At 42.9% G+C, this 13,194-nt stretch overlaps 1 protein-coding gene across 2 annotated transcripts in view; it reads right to left on the bottom strand.

The window, feature by feature from the left end:
* PGM1 (phosphoglucomutase 1) overlaps window positions 1-13,194 on the bottom strand; it is a 65,956-nt gene that overhangs the window by 38,171 nt on the left and 14,591 nt on the right. Inside the window, exon 1 of one of the 2 annotated variants that reach the window (XM_023730665.1) lies at window positions 3,493-3,977. The exons of the other annotated variant lie outside the window; for it this stretch is intronic. Within the exon in view, the coding sequence (XP_023586433.1) occupies window positions 3,493-3,525 (33 nt within the window). The 5' untranslated portion in view covers window positions 3,526-3,977. Of the gene's footprint in view, window positions 1-3,492; window positions 3,978-13,194 lie in introns of those variants that run through there. 2 annotated transcript variants of the gene reach the window in all.

Raw genomic sequence — 13,194 nt, 5'->3', positions numbered from 1 at the left:
CATTTGGACACAAGGGTTCTCCCACATCCCCAGCCCAAGCTTCTCTGCTCACCCAGTGCATCACATTCCAACATGTTCTCTGATGGTGGCCTGCCACTCTCTTGATGCCACTCTTTCCGACGCTGGGACTATGAGAACAGCGTTTTGAGCAACTATATATGCCTGGCACGGTGTTTGTCAGTACACAAAGCTAAACCAGAAAAACCCTACAACCCTTGCCCTAGAAAAGTTTCTCTACTAAAAATGGGCCTCAGTCATAATTCTACAGACACGATAGAACTCAACTCCATATAAAAATATTACCAGAAGCAGCAATGTTAGATGGACCGTGAAGTGTGGTAAAAAAGAAGAGGCATTAAAAACATTAATTTGTTCTAGCTCTCCAGCAAAGGTTGAACTTCATCTTCAGAAACGTTACTGTCGAGCATAGCGAACCCAATTTGGCCTAATGAATTCTCCTGCATTGCCAGTACTCCTTCACAATGACACAAATTACATTTAAACCATAAGGGGGATTTAAGGATTACTCCCTTCAGACACAGAACTTTCATACTGGTCTTGGGTCCAGTCAATTTCACCACAGCAGAGTTAGGAACCCCTTCACTCCCGGCCTCACAGTCTCCACCTCCCATTCTGATGAGAAATGATACTGTACTAGTTGAATGCAGCAGAAACTGTAGACTTGCCAATCCTTCATATATTCTTTCTTTCAATCAACACATTTGTAATAGGGCAGCTAACTCCTATGTCCCAGGCACCAAGCAAAGCCTGGAGCGAGAACCTGAGCAGGTTCACCTCTTCACACCAAGAGTACTTCTTTGGCAAATGCCACAGGAGTGGACCCAGGGGATGGAACTGCCAACCCTGTCCCCCAGGTACAAGCACTAGAAAAAAGCTTCTAATTCTGCTAAGAGCAGCAGGGATCATCAGACCTCTAGGCCAAGGTCTTACCCTTGTGATGATGGCTGCAGGTGCCTGCCCCTGAACTTGAGAGCTTCGGGTACTTGTCCCAGTGGTGGGAAGTACAACCTAGGAAACAGTTATTTATTTCTGCAACAACATGAAATAAATGTCAGCCCCAGGCTAGGCATTACAACATAATGGAAAGATCATAGGTTTAGGAACCGGATACAACTAGGACTCAAATCTTTGACTCTAAAATGCACAATCTTGAGCAAGTTACTTAACTGAGCTGCGCCTATAAAATGGCTGTAGCTTCTGAGGTCGTTGTGAGAATTAAAACAGATAATATATGTGAAAACATCTAGAACTGTGTCTGGCACGCATTCAATTATCAATAAATTTTATTCCCCTTCTCCCTCTAATCCTCAATTTCCTCATCGCTAAAGTGAGAATAATAATATCCACCTCACACGTTTTTTGTGAAGATCGTTGTTGTTGTTGGTTGCCATCAAGTTGTGTACAACTCACGGTGGCCGTACTATATAACCGAACGAAACACTGTCTGGTCCTGTGCCATCTTCATAATAACTGGTATGTTTGAGTCCATTATTGTGGCCATTGTGTCAATCCACCTCATTGAAGGTTTCCCTCATTTTTGTTGTCCCTCTACTTTACCAAATATGATGTCCTTGTAAAAATTAACTCAAAGTCTTTGTAATCTAGAAAATGATATATAGGCATAAATTATTATTATTTTGGTTGTGGGCAGAGATAGAAACAAAGGTGACTGGGACTCTGTACTCAAGAAGCTTGCCATCAGAAAGGAGTCATCACAGTGCAATGGCACTGGTGTTGTCCCACAGGTATGTTGACAGAGCTGTTGCTTTGAAGAGGTTGGAGTGCCAGGGAGGAGACTGGAGAAATAGATGGGGCAAGATTATAGACTCTCATGAACCATACTAATTATTTTGTAGGCAATGGGGAGCTACGGACATTTTAAGGCAGAAGGGACATAAACCAATGAGATTTTGGAAACTTGACTGGCTGGTGGTGGTATATGGAATAGCTTACACAAGGAGAGACCAGAAAAAAGATAAACCAAGACTGGCAAAAAAGAATCCTTCCTCAACTAGGGCGGCTTTGAGGATCTGGTCAATGTTATCTTGTCCAGTGCTGTGTTGCCAGCCCCCAACACATAACCTCAATCTTGATTCCTTGGGCCAGTTTGAGCCCTGTTTTGTTTCCCCTCCAATATGGAAGATATCCCTGAACAACTCTCTTTCCTCTGACCCCTTCTCTACAGAGTGTCTTCCCACTCATTCCCTCTCTTCTCTGAGAACTTTCCCTGCCCCATCCCATAAGAGTGGATTCCTGGGTCCATGTTTTCATGACAGACCCTGGTTCCAGGCCATGATCTGGAAGTAGGGCTCAAAAGTATACTAGGCAGATTCAGGTAGCCCTTGAACTGGGAAGACAGGTAAACACGGGAGCTGTGGGGCAGGGACAGTCGTGTCATGAGAACATCTGTTGAATTGTGACTGACAGCCAGATATGTGAGAACACATGACAGCTATGCAGGATCCAATCCTGTGTCATTTATACGTCTCTGAGTTGGGGCCTGGATGTACGTGCAGAACCAGAAAAAAATTCAGAATAGAATCAAGCAATAAATAGGTTACACGAATCTTCTCAAGAGGGTGGGGGTTGCAGATTTATCAGAGATGAGAATTCATGGGCTGTGGGTATTTTTAAACCTAGGAAGATTTAGAATTAAGTATAGAGATGATGAAGTAAATCAAATTCATAGTATAGAGATAATAAACTGAATCTAACTTATAGCGTTAATATGTTTGTATTAAGTTTGGGAAAAATCTATGTATATTTGTTATTTAAAATAAACAGTTATTCATTTCTCCAACCAACCAAGTATTTTAAATACTTTAAGAGAATTTGGGATATCAGCTTATATAATAGGTTAGCTTGGTGATTCCAACTTAAAATGTGCAGTTGAGTAACTTATTTAAACTTGTGATTTTAAGTTTGAGGAAGTAATATCACTAGAACGTATAAGAAAACTTAGAATGTACCCTATTTATAGGTTTCACATTAGATCCAGACAGTATACCATAAGGACTAAATGGCCACTAAAGCCAGATGATAAGGTCTGAATCCCATCTCTGCCAGTCACAAGTTGTGTGACCTTGGACAAGTTATTTAACTTTATTGTGCTTCCATTTCCTCATCTGTGAAAATGAGGATGACCGTCCCCCTACCTCATTTGTTCTTATAATTACTGAATAGGGTAATATATGGAAAGCTCAAAAACCAGGGCTGGTACAGTGTGTCCTGCACAAGTATCTGCGCAGGACTTAACTACTTTCAAAGTTTTGCTTGTTAGACAATTAAAGAACTTAAAAAGAAAGTAAATTTAATTTATAAATTTGAAATATTCATGAGTTTATAAATAAGACCAAAAAGCAAACAAACAAAACCAGACTTACACCGACAGGTGGATCAGCAGACAGAAAAGATAGATGAGAGAGAGCAGCTGCCTGGGTCCCTACTGTCTCAGGATTCTGAGAAACCCACCTGCCAGTCCTGCCCTTGGCTTCCAGGAGACATCACTCTAGCCTTACGATACAGTCCTCTTGGTGGCTCACTCTAGCTTGACTAGGTGACTGTTATTTGTAACCACCTACACCTAGCTCTTCTCTGTGTTGACCAGGGCTCTATGGTGTCTGGGTCCTGTATGCCAGCTCTTCTCTGTGTTGACCAGCTCCACTTGCTGTTCCATACAGGCAAGAAGAGGAAGAGAGGAAACCACCTCACTTCCTCCCTTGAGCTGTAATCAACAGCAAGCACTCAGGCAGAGTATCATTACTAGTTGGGTGACCTTGGGCAAGGTACTTAATTTCTTCATGCCTCCATTTCCTTCTCTTCAAAATGCGGATTTAAAAAAGTACCTACTACATAGATTTGTTGTGTAAGGACACAGTGAGTTAGTGAATGTAAAGAGGGTTTGGAAGAGTGCCCAGTGAATCCTATGTAAGTGTTGGCTCTTATCACGGCCCTGAATCCAAAATGCAGGCATGTTTCAGACCTTTGCATTGGGAGAGCCATTAGTTATATACATATTAATGTAATTTCTCCTTTTTTAATTGAATTAGAAAAGGAGAAATTACACTAAACTATGAAGGGGGTATAAGGCCAGAAGAATTACAAGGGCTACATGGTTCAGACCAAACAGACATCAAACCGATTGCTCTCGAGTCGTTTCTTACTCATGGCAACCCTATGTGTTACAGTACAGAAGTGCTCCATAGGGTTTTCTTGGCTGTAACCTTTATGGAAGCAGATTGCCAGGGCTTTCTTCCATGGTGCTGAACTGCCAACCCTTAGGTTAGGAGTCAAGCACAAATGTTTGTGCCACCCAGGGACCGCACTTAGCTCTGAGCTGTACAAAATTCCAGGTTCAAAAAGATTCCAGACAAAACAGCCATCTCAGAATACATATATTCCTTAGCATCTGTCAGTCTGTTCTCCATCCCTTTACCTAGCCATCTATCCAACATTTGCTATATAAATTGATTTACTGCATAACATCATCAGGCACTGAGCACCACAGAAAGATGAAGAGGGCTCAAGTTGTCAAGAAGCTCCTGGTCTAGGAAAGACATAAATTAACCATCATCACAAAATGGAGTAAAAGGTGCTAAGCTGGAGGCTCACATGACAGCTACGGGAGCTCAGAGGAGAGGGAGAAGCTGGGGAAGGTATTCCCCAGCTCCACAAACGTCATTCCTTAATCTAGAGTGGTTAAGTGTAAAAAACAGTCTAAAAACAATCTCCCTAATTTCAAGATGCACAGAGCTTAGGAACCCCTCTCATGCTTAATGCACCTATGAAGAGGACTTCTGTTTTATTAGAAATGACCAATATCCAACCATTCTGACCTATAAAAATAGCACTTCATGTAAATTTTTCATCTGTGTCTTTTATCTTATTTCCTTTTTGGACCATTCTTAGGCAATTTTCACCTAAATCGTTTAAGAATATTAATTTTGCGTTATCAGAAAAATTTCTCATATCTTGGCTGTTATCAGGAGCGAAGTTTTAAAATCCCTTGGTAAAAAGAAAGAAGCCCTGGTGGCGCGGTGGTTAAAGCACTCAGCTGCTAACCAAAAGGTAGGCGGTTCAAACCCACCAGCTGCTCCATGGGAGAAAGATGTGGCAGTCTGCTTCCGTAAAGATTACAGCCTTGGAAACCCTATGGGGCAGTTCTACTCTGTCCTGTAGGGTCACTATGATTTGGAATCAACTCAACAGCAGTGTTTTGGTTCAGGGCTTTGAACCAGTTGGTTCTGGTTGGAACACCTGCTGATAATTTGCATTTCTAAAGCATTCCCTGCTGAGAATTTGCATTTCCACTCCCAGATCTACTGAATCAGAATCTACATTTTAACAAGATCCCCCAGGTAATTCTTATGTGTAACTTCCTAAGAACTTGCTAGAAATGCAAATTGGTTGGTTGGTGAAACCAAGAATCTGCTGCCTGTCCAGTCGATTTCAACTCATAGCAACCCCATAGGGTTCTCAAGGCTGTAAATCTCTATGGAGGCAGACTCCCACATCTTTCTCCTGCAGAGCAGCTGGTGGTTTCAAATCGCTGAACTTTCAGTTAGCAGTCACTTTAACCACTGCGCCACCAGGGTTCCTTGGTTGGTAAAAAGAAGCCTATATTTAAAAAATAAATAAATAAATAAATAAATTTCATTTTCAAATCATTCATGGTTGTATGTCTCCCTCTTGTGGTAGAAAATGGGAAAACAAGCAAGATTTGTAGGCAGGTTCGCAAGGGGGCGCTCTGACTTGTTCCTCAGTGACACCGCCTCTCCCAGCTATTAAACTGACAACTCTAGGGGAACCTGTGGGCCTGGAATACAATGGGATGCTGCCGTCTGGAGTTCTGTGGTGAGCATTATCTGCCCCTCCATCACATAATTAAAATGTGGCAAGACTTCTGGGCTTTTAAACGAGAGGAACGGTGAGGTTACTCTCTGTCCGTCTCATTCTCATTATTCAGGAATTTTCCAATTACATGGTCTGGCCAAGTAGGATGTCCGCCTGTAAGAAATTAATGAGGGTGGCCACAAAGAGAGGACGCCCTTTTCTAACAGCTCTTTGTGAGTCTGAGTTTCCGTAAAACCTCTCCTGAAAGGTTCTGTAAATAAATGATGAAATGCATGTAAGGTGCCTATCACAATGCCTGGTCATATAGTAGCCACTTGATACATGTTATCTGAACAAAGAAGGAGATATTGATAAGGACTGACCATATCCTTCTAACACATCCCCTGATCTCTAAGCAGGTGAGCCGAGGAAGGAGAGAACCCATTCTAGGGGTTGGTCTGTGTGATATTAGCACTGATTAAACATCCTCCCCAAGCCAGGCTCTAGGAGGAGGGAAGAGGTGGGGGAAGCAGGTGCTAAAGATGAATCAAGCATGTCCCTGCTCCAAGCACAGGGCTTTGGAATCAAACAGGCCTGAGTCTGAATGCTGGCTTTGCCACTTACTAGCTGTGTATGGCCTTTCTAGCCTCCGTTTACTTATCTATAAAATCAGGACAATGATACCTGCTTTAAAGGTTGTTTAAAAAAAAAAAAAAAAAAACTCATTGCCGTCAACTTGATTCTGACTCATAGTGACCCTACGGGACAGAGCAGAACTGCCCCATAGGGTTTCCAAGAAGTGCCTGGTAGATTCGAACTGCCAACTTTTTTGGTTAGCAGCCATACCTCTTAATCACTGTGCCACCAGGGTTTCCAAAGGTTGTTTAATAGGAGATAATTCAGGGCTTCAAACCTGTTTGAAACAGTTCCATTATGGCTGACAGAAACAAGGCAGAGGGAAAAGTGGTGAATGAGAGCTAGAGAAATGGAGACCAAAGAAAACGTGAGAAAAAAAGGGTCGTGGCAGAGCCAGTATCCCAGCCCCTTCACCACCACTGGAGTGAGATCCATAGGAAACAAGAGCCACACCGTATGTCTACGTTGTAATTTTCCGGGTCTGCAAACGTGTACTTTAACTGAGTGAATTGTACATCATTCACTCCACAATATGTTTTTCAGATCTCAATAAATCCAAGTTGAAACTTGCCCTATTAGAGAAATCAGGTTGCATAACTGTGTTACACATCACGTAACCTGCTAGGTAAGGAATGTTATAATCTCAGCAAACTGATACTTACTGTATCACTGAACAAACACGGTGACCCCTTTTCAAATGTATGTTATCCATACCCCTTATAAATACTCTTTTTGGAAGTAGGTCACCAGGCCTTTCTTCCTAGACTGTCTTAGTCTGGAAGCTCTGCTGAAACTTGTCCACCATGGATGAACCTGCTGGATATATGAAACACCTGTGGCATAGCTTCCAGTATTATAGCAACACACAAGCCACCGCAGTGTGACAAACTGACAGATGGGTGGTGGACTCAATGAACTCAGATTTACCAGTGATCATGAAGATGGCACAGGACTGGGCAATATTTTGCTCTGTCATACGTACGGTCACCAGGAGTCACAGCCAACTCAACAGCAACTAACAGCAATCACCACCTAAGTCTCCAGAATTCTTGCTTCCTGTCAGGGTCATGAGATAATTCTAGGCCTGGGTCTTAGGTTGGCCTGTGTGTAAAAGAAAGCCCCGGAAGTAAGGTCCTACATGGTAGTCACCCAGTGTCTTGCCCTCCTTCCTCCTGTCCACGATGCAGAGTCAACATGAAGTCCTGTCTTAAAGTCCAAGTCCATGGTCTTATTTCCCACAATGGCCTACTTGTTTTGCATGTGCTGCTCCCTCTGCATTGAATGTCTTCCCCATACCTCCACGTCTCCACTTTTTCCTCGTTTCCTTTTAATCATCCCCCAGGACTTGGCTCAAATACCACCTCTCCTCCTCTGACCACCCCTCGCTCCTCCCCTCCCTAGTGCTCGCAGTACCCCTGATGCTGTACTCCTCACACCCTAGAGTAAGGCCCATTTGACAATGCTTCCACAAGACGGAACTGTCGTGTGCACCTCTGTATGCCCCAACGCATAGCACGGTACCAAGCAATGAGGAAAAACTCGGTAAATGTTTGCAGAACGGAAAGCACCCCCTCAAATAGTGTTAAGGAGTGGTTCCTGGAGCAAACGGACCCAATTAACTGTTTACTAGAATCACTATCCTAAAGCCCAGAGGGGCAGACCTGCTACGCAAACACCAAACACTGGGTGACCTGCACTTTAGCTTCTCAGGGGCAGTTTTGCTTACTTTTGAGCTGGCCGCTGTGTTCTTTTGAGATGAGAAAGCTGATTACCAGGCTGACGACATATTACTGAAAACTAAAATTCTGTAGAACAGGTTTTCTTCATCAGGCCTTGTGCACAAAACACTCTATAAGAAAGACATTTTTGTTCTGAAATTTATAGGCTAACAGGTGTGGAGCATCTTGCCAGGTCATTGGCAAAGCTGGGAAGAAGAGAAGGAAAACTGAGAAGGTGGGAGCTGGCCGGGGGTCTACTAGCATGAGGTTTGAAGTGCCTGCATTTTCCTATCTGCCCAGTGTAGCAACCTGAATAAACATAACTATATGTAAGACACTATGCTAGGTAATTTCCTATGCATTATCTTATTATTTCCTAAACACACCTCTGTGACATATTATTTTAATTTCACAACTGAGTAGAGAAAGAGCTCAAGCCATTTGCCCAAGGTTAAACAGTTTATAAATAACATATCCAGGAATCAAACTCCAGACTGTTTGACACCAAATGTTATACTATGACAAAATTTTAATGCAAAAGAATTAATTCTGATATCCCACTAAGATTCTCAAAATGACATCATGCCTGGACTTTTTGGATTATCCTTTAACACATTTGACTTTTGGACTTCGACAGATGCTAGATAAAATCACATGTGGAGATTTGTTTTGGCAGGGGGCTTATATTAGTGGGGTGATTTCCCCCATAGCAATAATGGAATTTCAAAAACAACCATAATAAGTCACATTTGTATTGTACCTTAGAGTTCCCAAGGAGCCTTGGTGGCACAGTGGTTAAGCTCTCGGCTGCTAACCAAAACGTTGGTAGTTTGAACCCATCAGCCACCCTGTGGGAGAAAAATGTGGCAGTCTGCTTCCATAAAGATTCACAGCCTTGCAAACCATATGGGGCAGCAGTTCTACTCTGTCCCATAAGGTCACTATGGGTCAGAATCAACTCAACAGCAATGGGTTTGGTTTGGGGTTAGAGTTCCCAAAACTTTTGCATATGCATTATTTCATTTAACTCTCGTAATAACTCTCTGATATGGCAGATATTAGAATTAATTCAATTTTACAGATGAGAAAACTGAGCTTCAGATAAATTAAGCAGAATACATGATATTGCACAGTAAATTGTAAAACTGAAATCCGAACAAAAGTATTCAATTCCAGGGGGCAATGGCGGTTTGTTTCAGTAGTAGAATTCTCACCTTCCATGCAGGAGACCTGGGTTCAATTCCTGGCCAATGCACCTCATGTGCAGACACCACCCATCTGTCAGTGGTGGTTTGTGTGTAGCTATGATGCTGAACAGTTTTCAGCAGAAGTTCTGGACTAAGACAGACTAAGAAGAAAGGTCTGGCGATCTACTTTCGAAAACCAGCCAATGAAAAGCCTATGGATCACAATGATCCAATACACGAACGATCATAGGGATAGCACAGGACCAGGCAGCATTTCCTTCCATTGTGCATGGGGTTGCCAAGAGTTGAGGGCCAACTCAACAGCAGCTAACACCACTATGAACTAGAGTAATGTGGTAGGATTCAGGGAGCCACCAAGTGGCCTGTCTTCCATTTGGTATTATGTCAGAGGGAGTCTACATAAGCACTGTGGATTATGGTGCTCTGAAGCCTTATCGTCAGTTATTACCAGTAGCATACTTTTAAATAGGGTAGCAGAGGTATTAGCTCCGCGCATTACACTACTGGCCACCCTCGGCCTCCACCCTCACTTCACCCTTCACTAATGCTCTTTATCTCTCTGCATATGTCTCAAATATTAGCTCATCCGGGAAGACATCCTTGTTCTCTCCCTTCCACTCACATGTGGTTGGGAGACCCTCCTCTGTGTTTCTGTAACTCCCCAAACGTCTCCTCTCATACTAGTTGTAGTGGGTTGAATGGTGGCCCCCGAAAGATATGTCTACCCAGAACTTGTTTGGTAAAAGGGTCTTGGGAGATGTAATTAAATTAAGGATCTTGAGATGAGATCATCCTGGATTACCCAGACGGCCCCCAAATCCAGTAACAAGTATCTTTAAAAGAAACAAAAGAGGAGAAGTCACAGACAGAGAGAGAAGGGCATGCAAAGACAGAGGCAAAGATTGGAGTTAGGCAGCCACAAGCCAAGAAACCCTTGGAGGCAAGAAAAGATTCTCCCCTTGCCTCCCCAGAGGGAATGTGGCCCTGCCAATGCCTTAATTTCAGACTTCTGGCCTCCAGAACTGTGAGAAAATAAATTTTTGGTGTTTTAAGCCACGTAGTATATGGTAATTTGCTACAGCAGACTCAGGAAACAAACGCGCTCGTATTCACATCCTATTTTTGTAATTATCCATGGAATACCTGTCTCCTCTGCTAGCAGGGGTATCCTGACAATAAGGACTTTGTCTTCTTCATCTGTGTACCCCCAGCCATCTGGTACAGTGCCTGGCACACAAGAAGTGCTCAATAACACTTGTTGAATGAACAAGTCCATGTATCCCGGGTTGCCTGCAATGCCAGCATAAATTTCCTATCCCTCCCCATCTGTGGCATGATGCTGGCCAGGGCCAGGTAACCATTCCATAGCTCCATCCTGAAAGATCCATTTCCAGTGCTAGCTCCTGACTCAAACCAGGTCAACACTCCAAATTAATAAGCCTGTAACTGCAATTTACAACTATTAGCCTTTGCCTGACAGTGATGAAACCCAAGGGATTGTGTTGTGGACAGAGTCAGGATAGGACATCCAGGGGCTAGGAGTAGTGACGATGGCAGATGCAGAAGGGCATTCTCTTGGCCCACCTCCATGTTCCCTTCCTCTGCCCTCCAATGGCCTCAGTATTTGGAATAATCATAATTGTTAGAATCATCAGAACTATAAGCTTCCATTTACTAAACCCTTACAATTCAGGCACTATGACACATGCTTCACAAGTCTTATTTCATCCTACATGAATCTTTCAAGGCATTAAATATGAGGAAACTGCCTATGGTGAATTGTGTGACTAAAGTGGGTTTTTTCTCATTGATTTGACTACAAAGGACTTAGAACCGGCTGTGTGGCCTCACCCAGAGAGGCAGCTTGGCTTTCGAGACAGGTGCCAATCTTACTCCTGATTCCACCTGCATTTCCTACACTTACTTCCCTACTGCTTCATTTATAAATCTGCCTTTAAAATGAATTCCATCTTACTCTATAGAAGGCATTTTTCAAAGTCCCCGTGGCAGTTTAGTTTTATAACTAAAGCCAAACGCCTTCCCCTCTCCATACCCACTTATGCCATCCCAGCTCCATTTTCTGGCCTCTTTGCAATGATGGGACGATTCCTCAGAGCCAAGGTGAGCGTTGGCTTAACAGTTAGGTTACTAAATTTCTGTTGCTTAGAGTCAGCAGGGCTGTCTTCTTAGGTCAGGGCCAGATATTTGGCAATTTTGTCTGCTTGTATTTTAACAATCCTTCCCGTTGTACAAAACTCCTAAATGCCTTAACCAAAAAGCATGTTGTTGAGATATTCACCAGAATGGGAGAGAACTATATCCCCAGGCCACCAGGGTAGACTACAGAAAGAGAACAGAACGCCAGAATCTCCCTCAGTATAAACTGTCTTCCAAGATTCTTTCTACTGGGCTGTGTGCTTTAACAGTATAAAATATTGCAAATAATTTTCAGCAGTTATGCCAGAATAAATTCATCTCAATTAGCGCTATCTCCTTCCAAACAACCACGTTGGGACTTTTGGAACATGTTGATTCAAACAATGCTGACATCACACTAACATTTCTGGAACTCTTTCGGGAACTGTCTTTGCTGTTGGTGGCATATTCTTTGAAAGTCCTCCGTCATACAAATATCATCCTCTGAGAATGGATTTGAACTTTGGAAAGAGACAAGAATTGGTTGGAGCCATGTCTAATGAACGAAGTGGGTGATCAAACCTTGTTACATAGTTTTAGGTGAAAAATGAGGCATGACTATAAAATAATGTGACTGGTTTTCCTAGGTGACCCCTAAACTGACTGGCTGAAAAGTAATTCCCATAGAGGAGTTTCAAAATACTTTCAGCACTAGACGCTTCACTGGAATAAATGTACGGTTCCCAGAGTGATGATCTGGCAGACTATGATACTAATTTGGATATATAAGTTCAAATATGTCTGTAAAAAACGAAATCTGAAATCTGATTGCTTACACTCATGAAAATGAAGAAGCTATTCTCCTGGAGAAATTTCTCCTCCTTTTTTTTTGACAGCTGGGTCTGCTTTGAGCAGGAAAGCTGCTGAGAAAAAAAGGCCTATCTCCTGCAGAAAGCCTTCACTGGCCATACTTACCCCATCCAGCCCCTCCAGGCTGGGGCAGGGACCCCTGTTCTGAACTCCCATGGTCATCGTTTTCTTAGCTATTAGCTCTTATTGTACTCAGTGAGGAGTCCCTGGGTGTGCAAATGGTTAACACGCTCAGCTGCTAAATGAAAGGTTGGAGGTTTGAGTCCACCCAGAGGCAGCTTGGAAGAAAGGTCTAGTCTAGCGATCTGCTTCTGAAAAACAATCATTGAAACCCCTATAGAGCACAGTTCTAGTCTGACACACATCAGGTTGCTTCGAGCTGAAAGTTGACTCAACAGCAATTCGTTTTGTTTTATTTTTTTATGTCACTGTTGTTAGGTGCCGTCGAGTGGATCCTTTGTACAACAGAAACGAAACGTTACCCAGTCCTGCACCATCCTCACAATCGTTGCTATGTTTGAGCCCATTGTTACAGCCACTGTGTCAATCCATCTCATTGAGGGTCTTCCTCTTTTTCAATGACCCTCTAATTTACCAAGCATGATGACCTTCTCCAGGGAGTGGTCCCTCCTGATAACATGTCCAAAGTAAGCAAGACAAAGTCTTGCTATCCTCGCTTCTAACGAGCATTCTGCTTGTTCCAGTTGTAGGGTTAATGTTTTGATTATGGCCCTTTCTTCTTTTTGGATGTGTGCATTTATTGCTATAAACTG

This window comes from Trichechus manatus, unplaced genomic scaffold, assembly GCF_000243295.1.
Source record: "Trichechus manatus latirostris isolate Lorelei unplaced genomic scaffold, TriManLat1.0 scaffold00003, whole genome shotgun sequence".
NCBI classification, from domain to species: Eukaryota; Metazoa; Chordata; class Mammalia; order Sirenia; family Trichechidae; genus Trichechus; species Trichechus manatus.
Note: the sequence above shows the minus strand (reverse complement) of the source record. Positions and strands in the feature narration are given on the sequence as shown.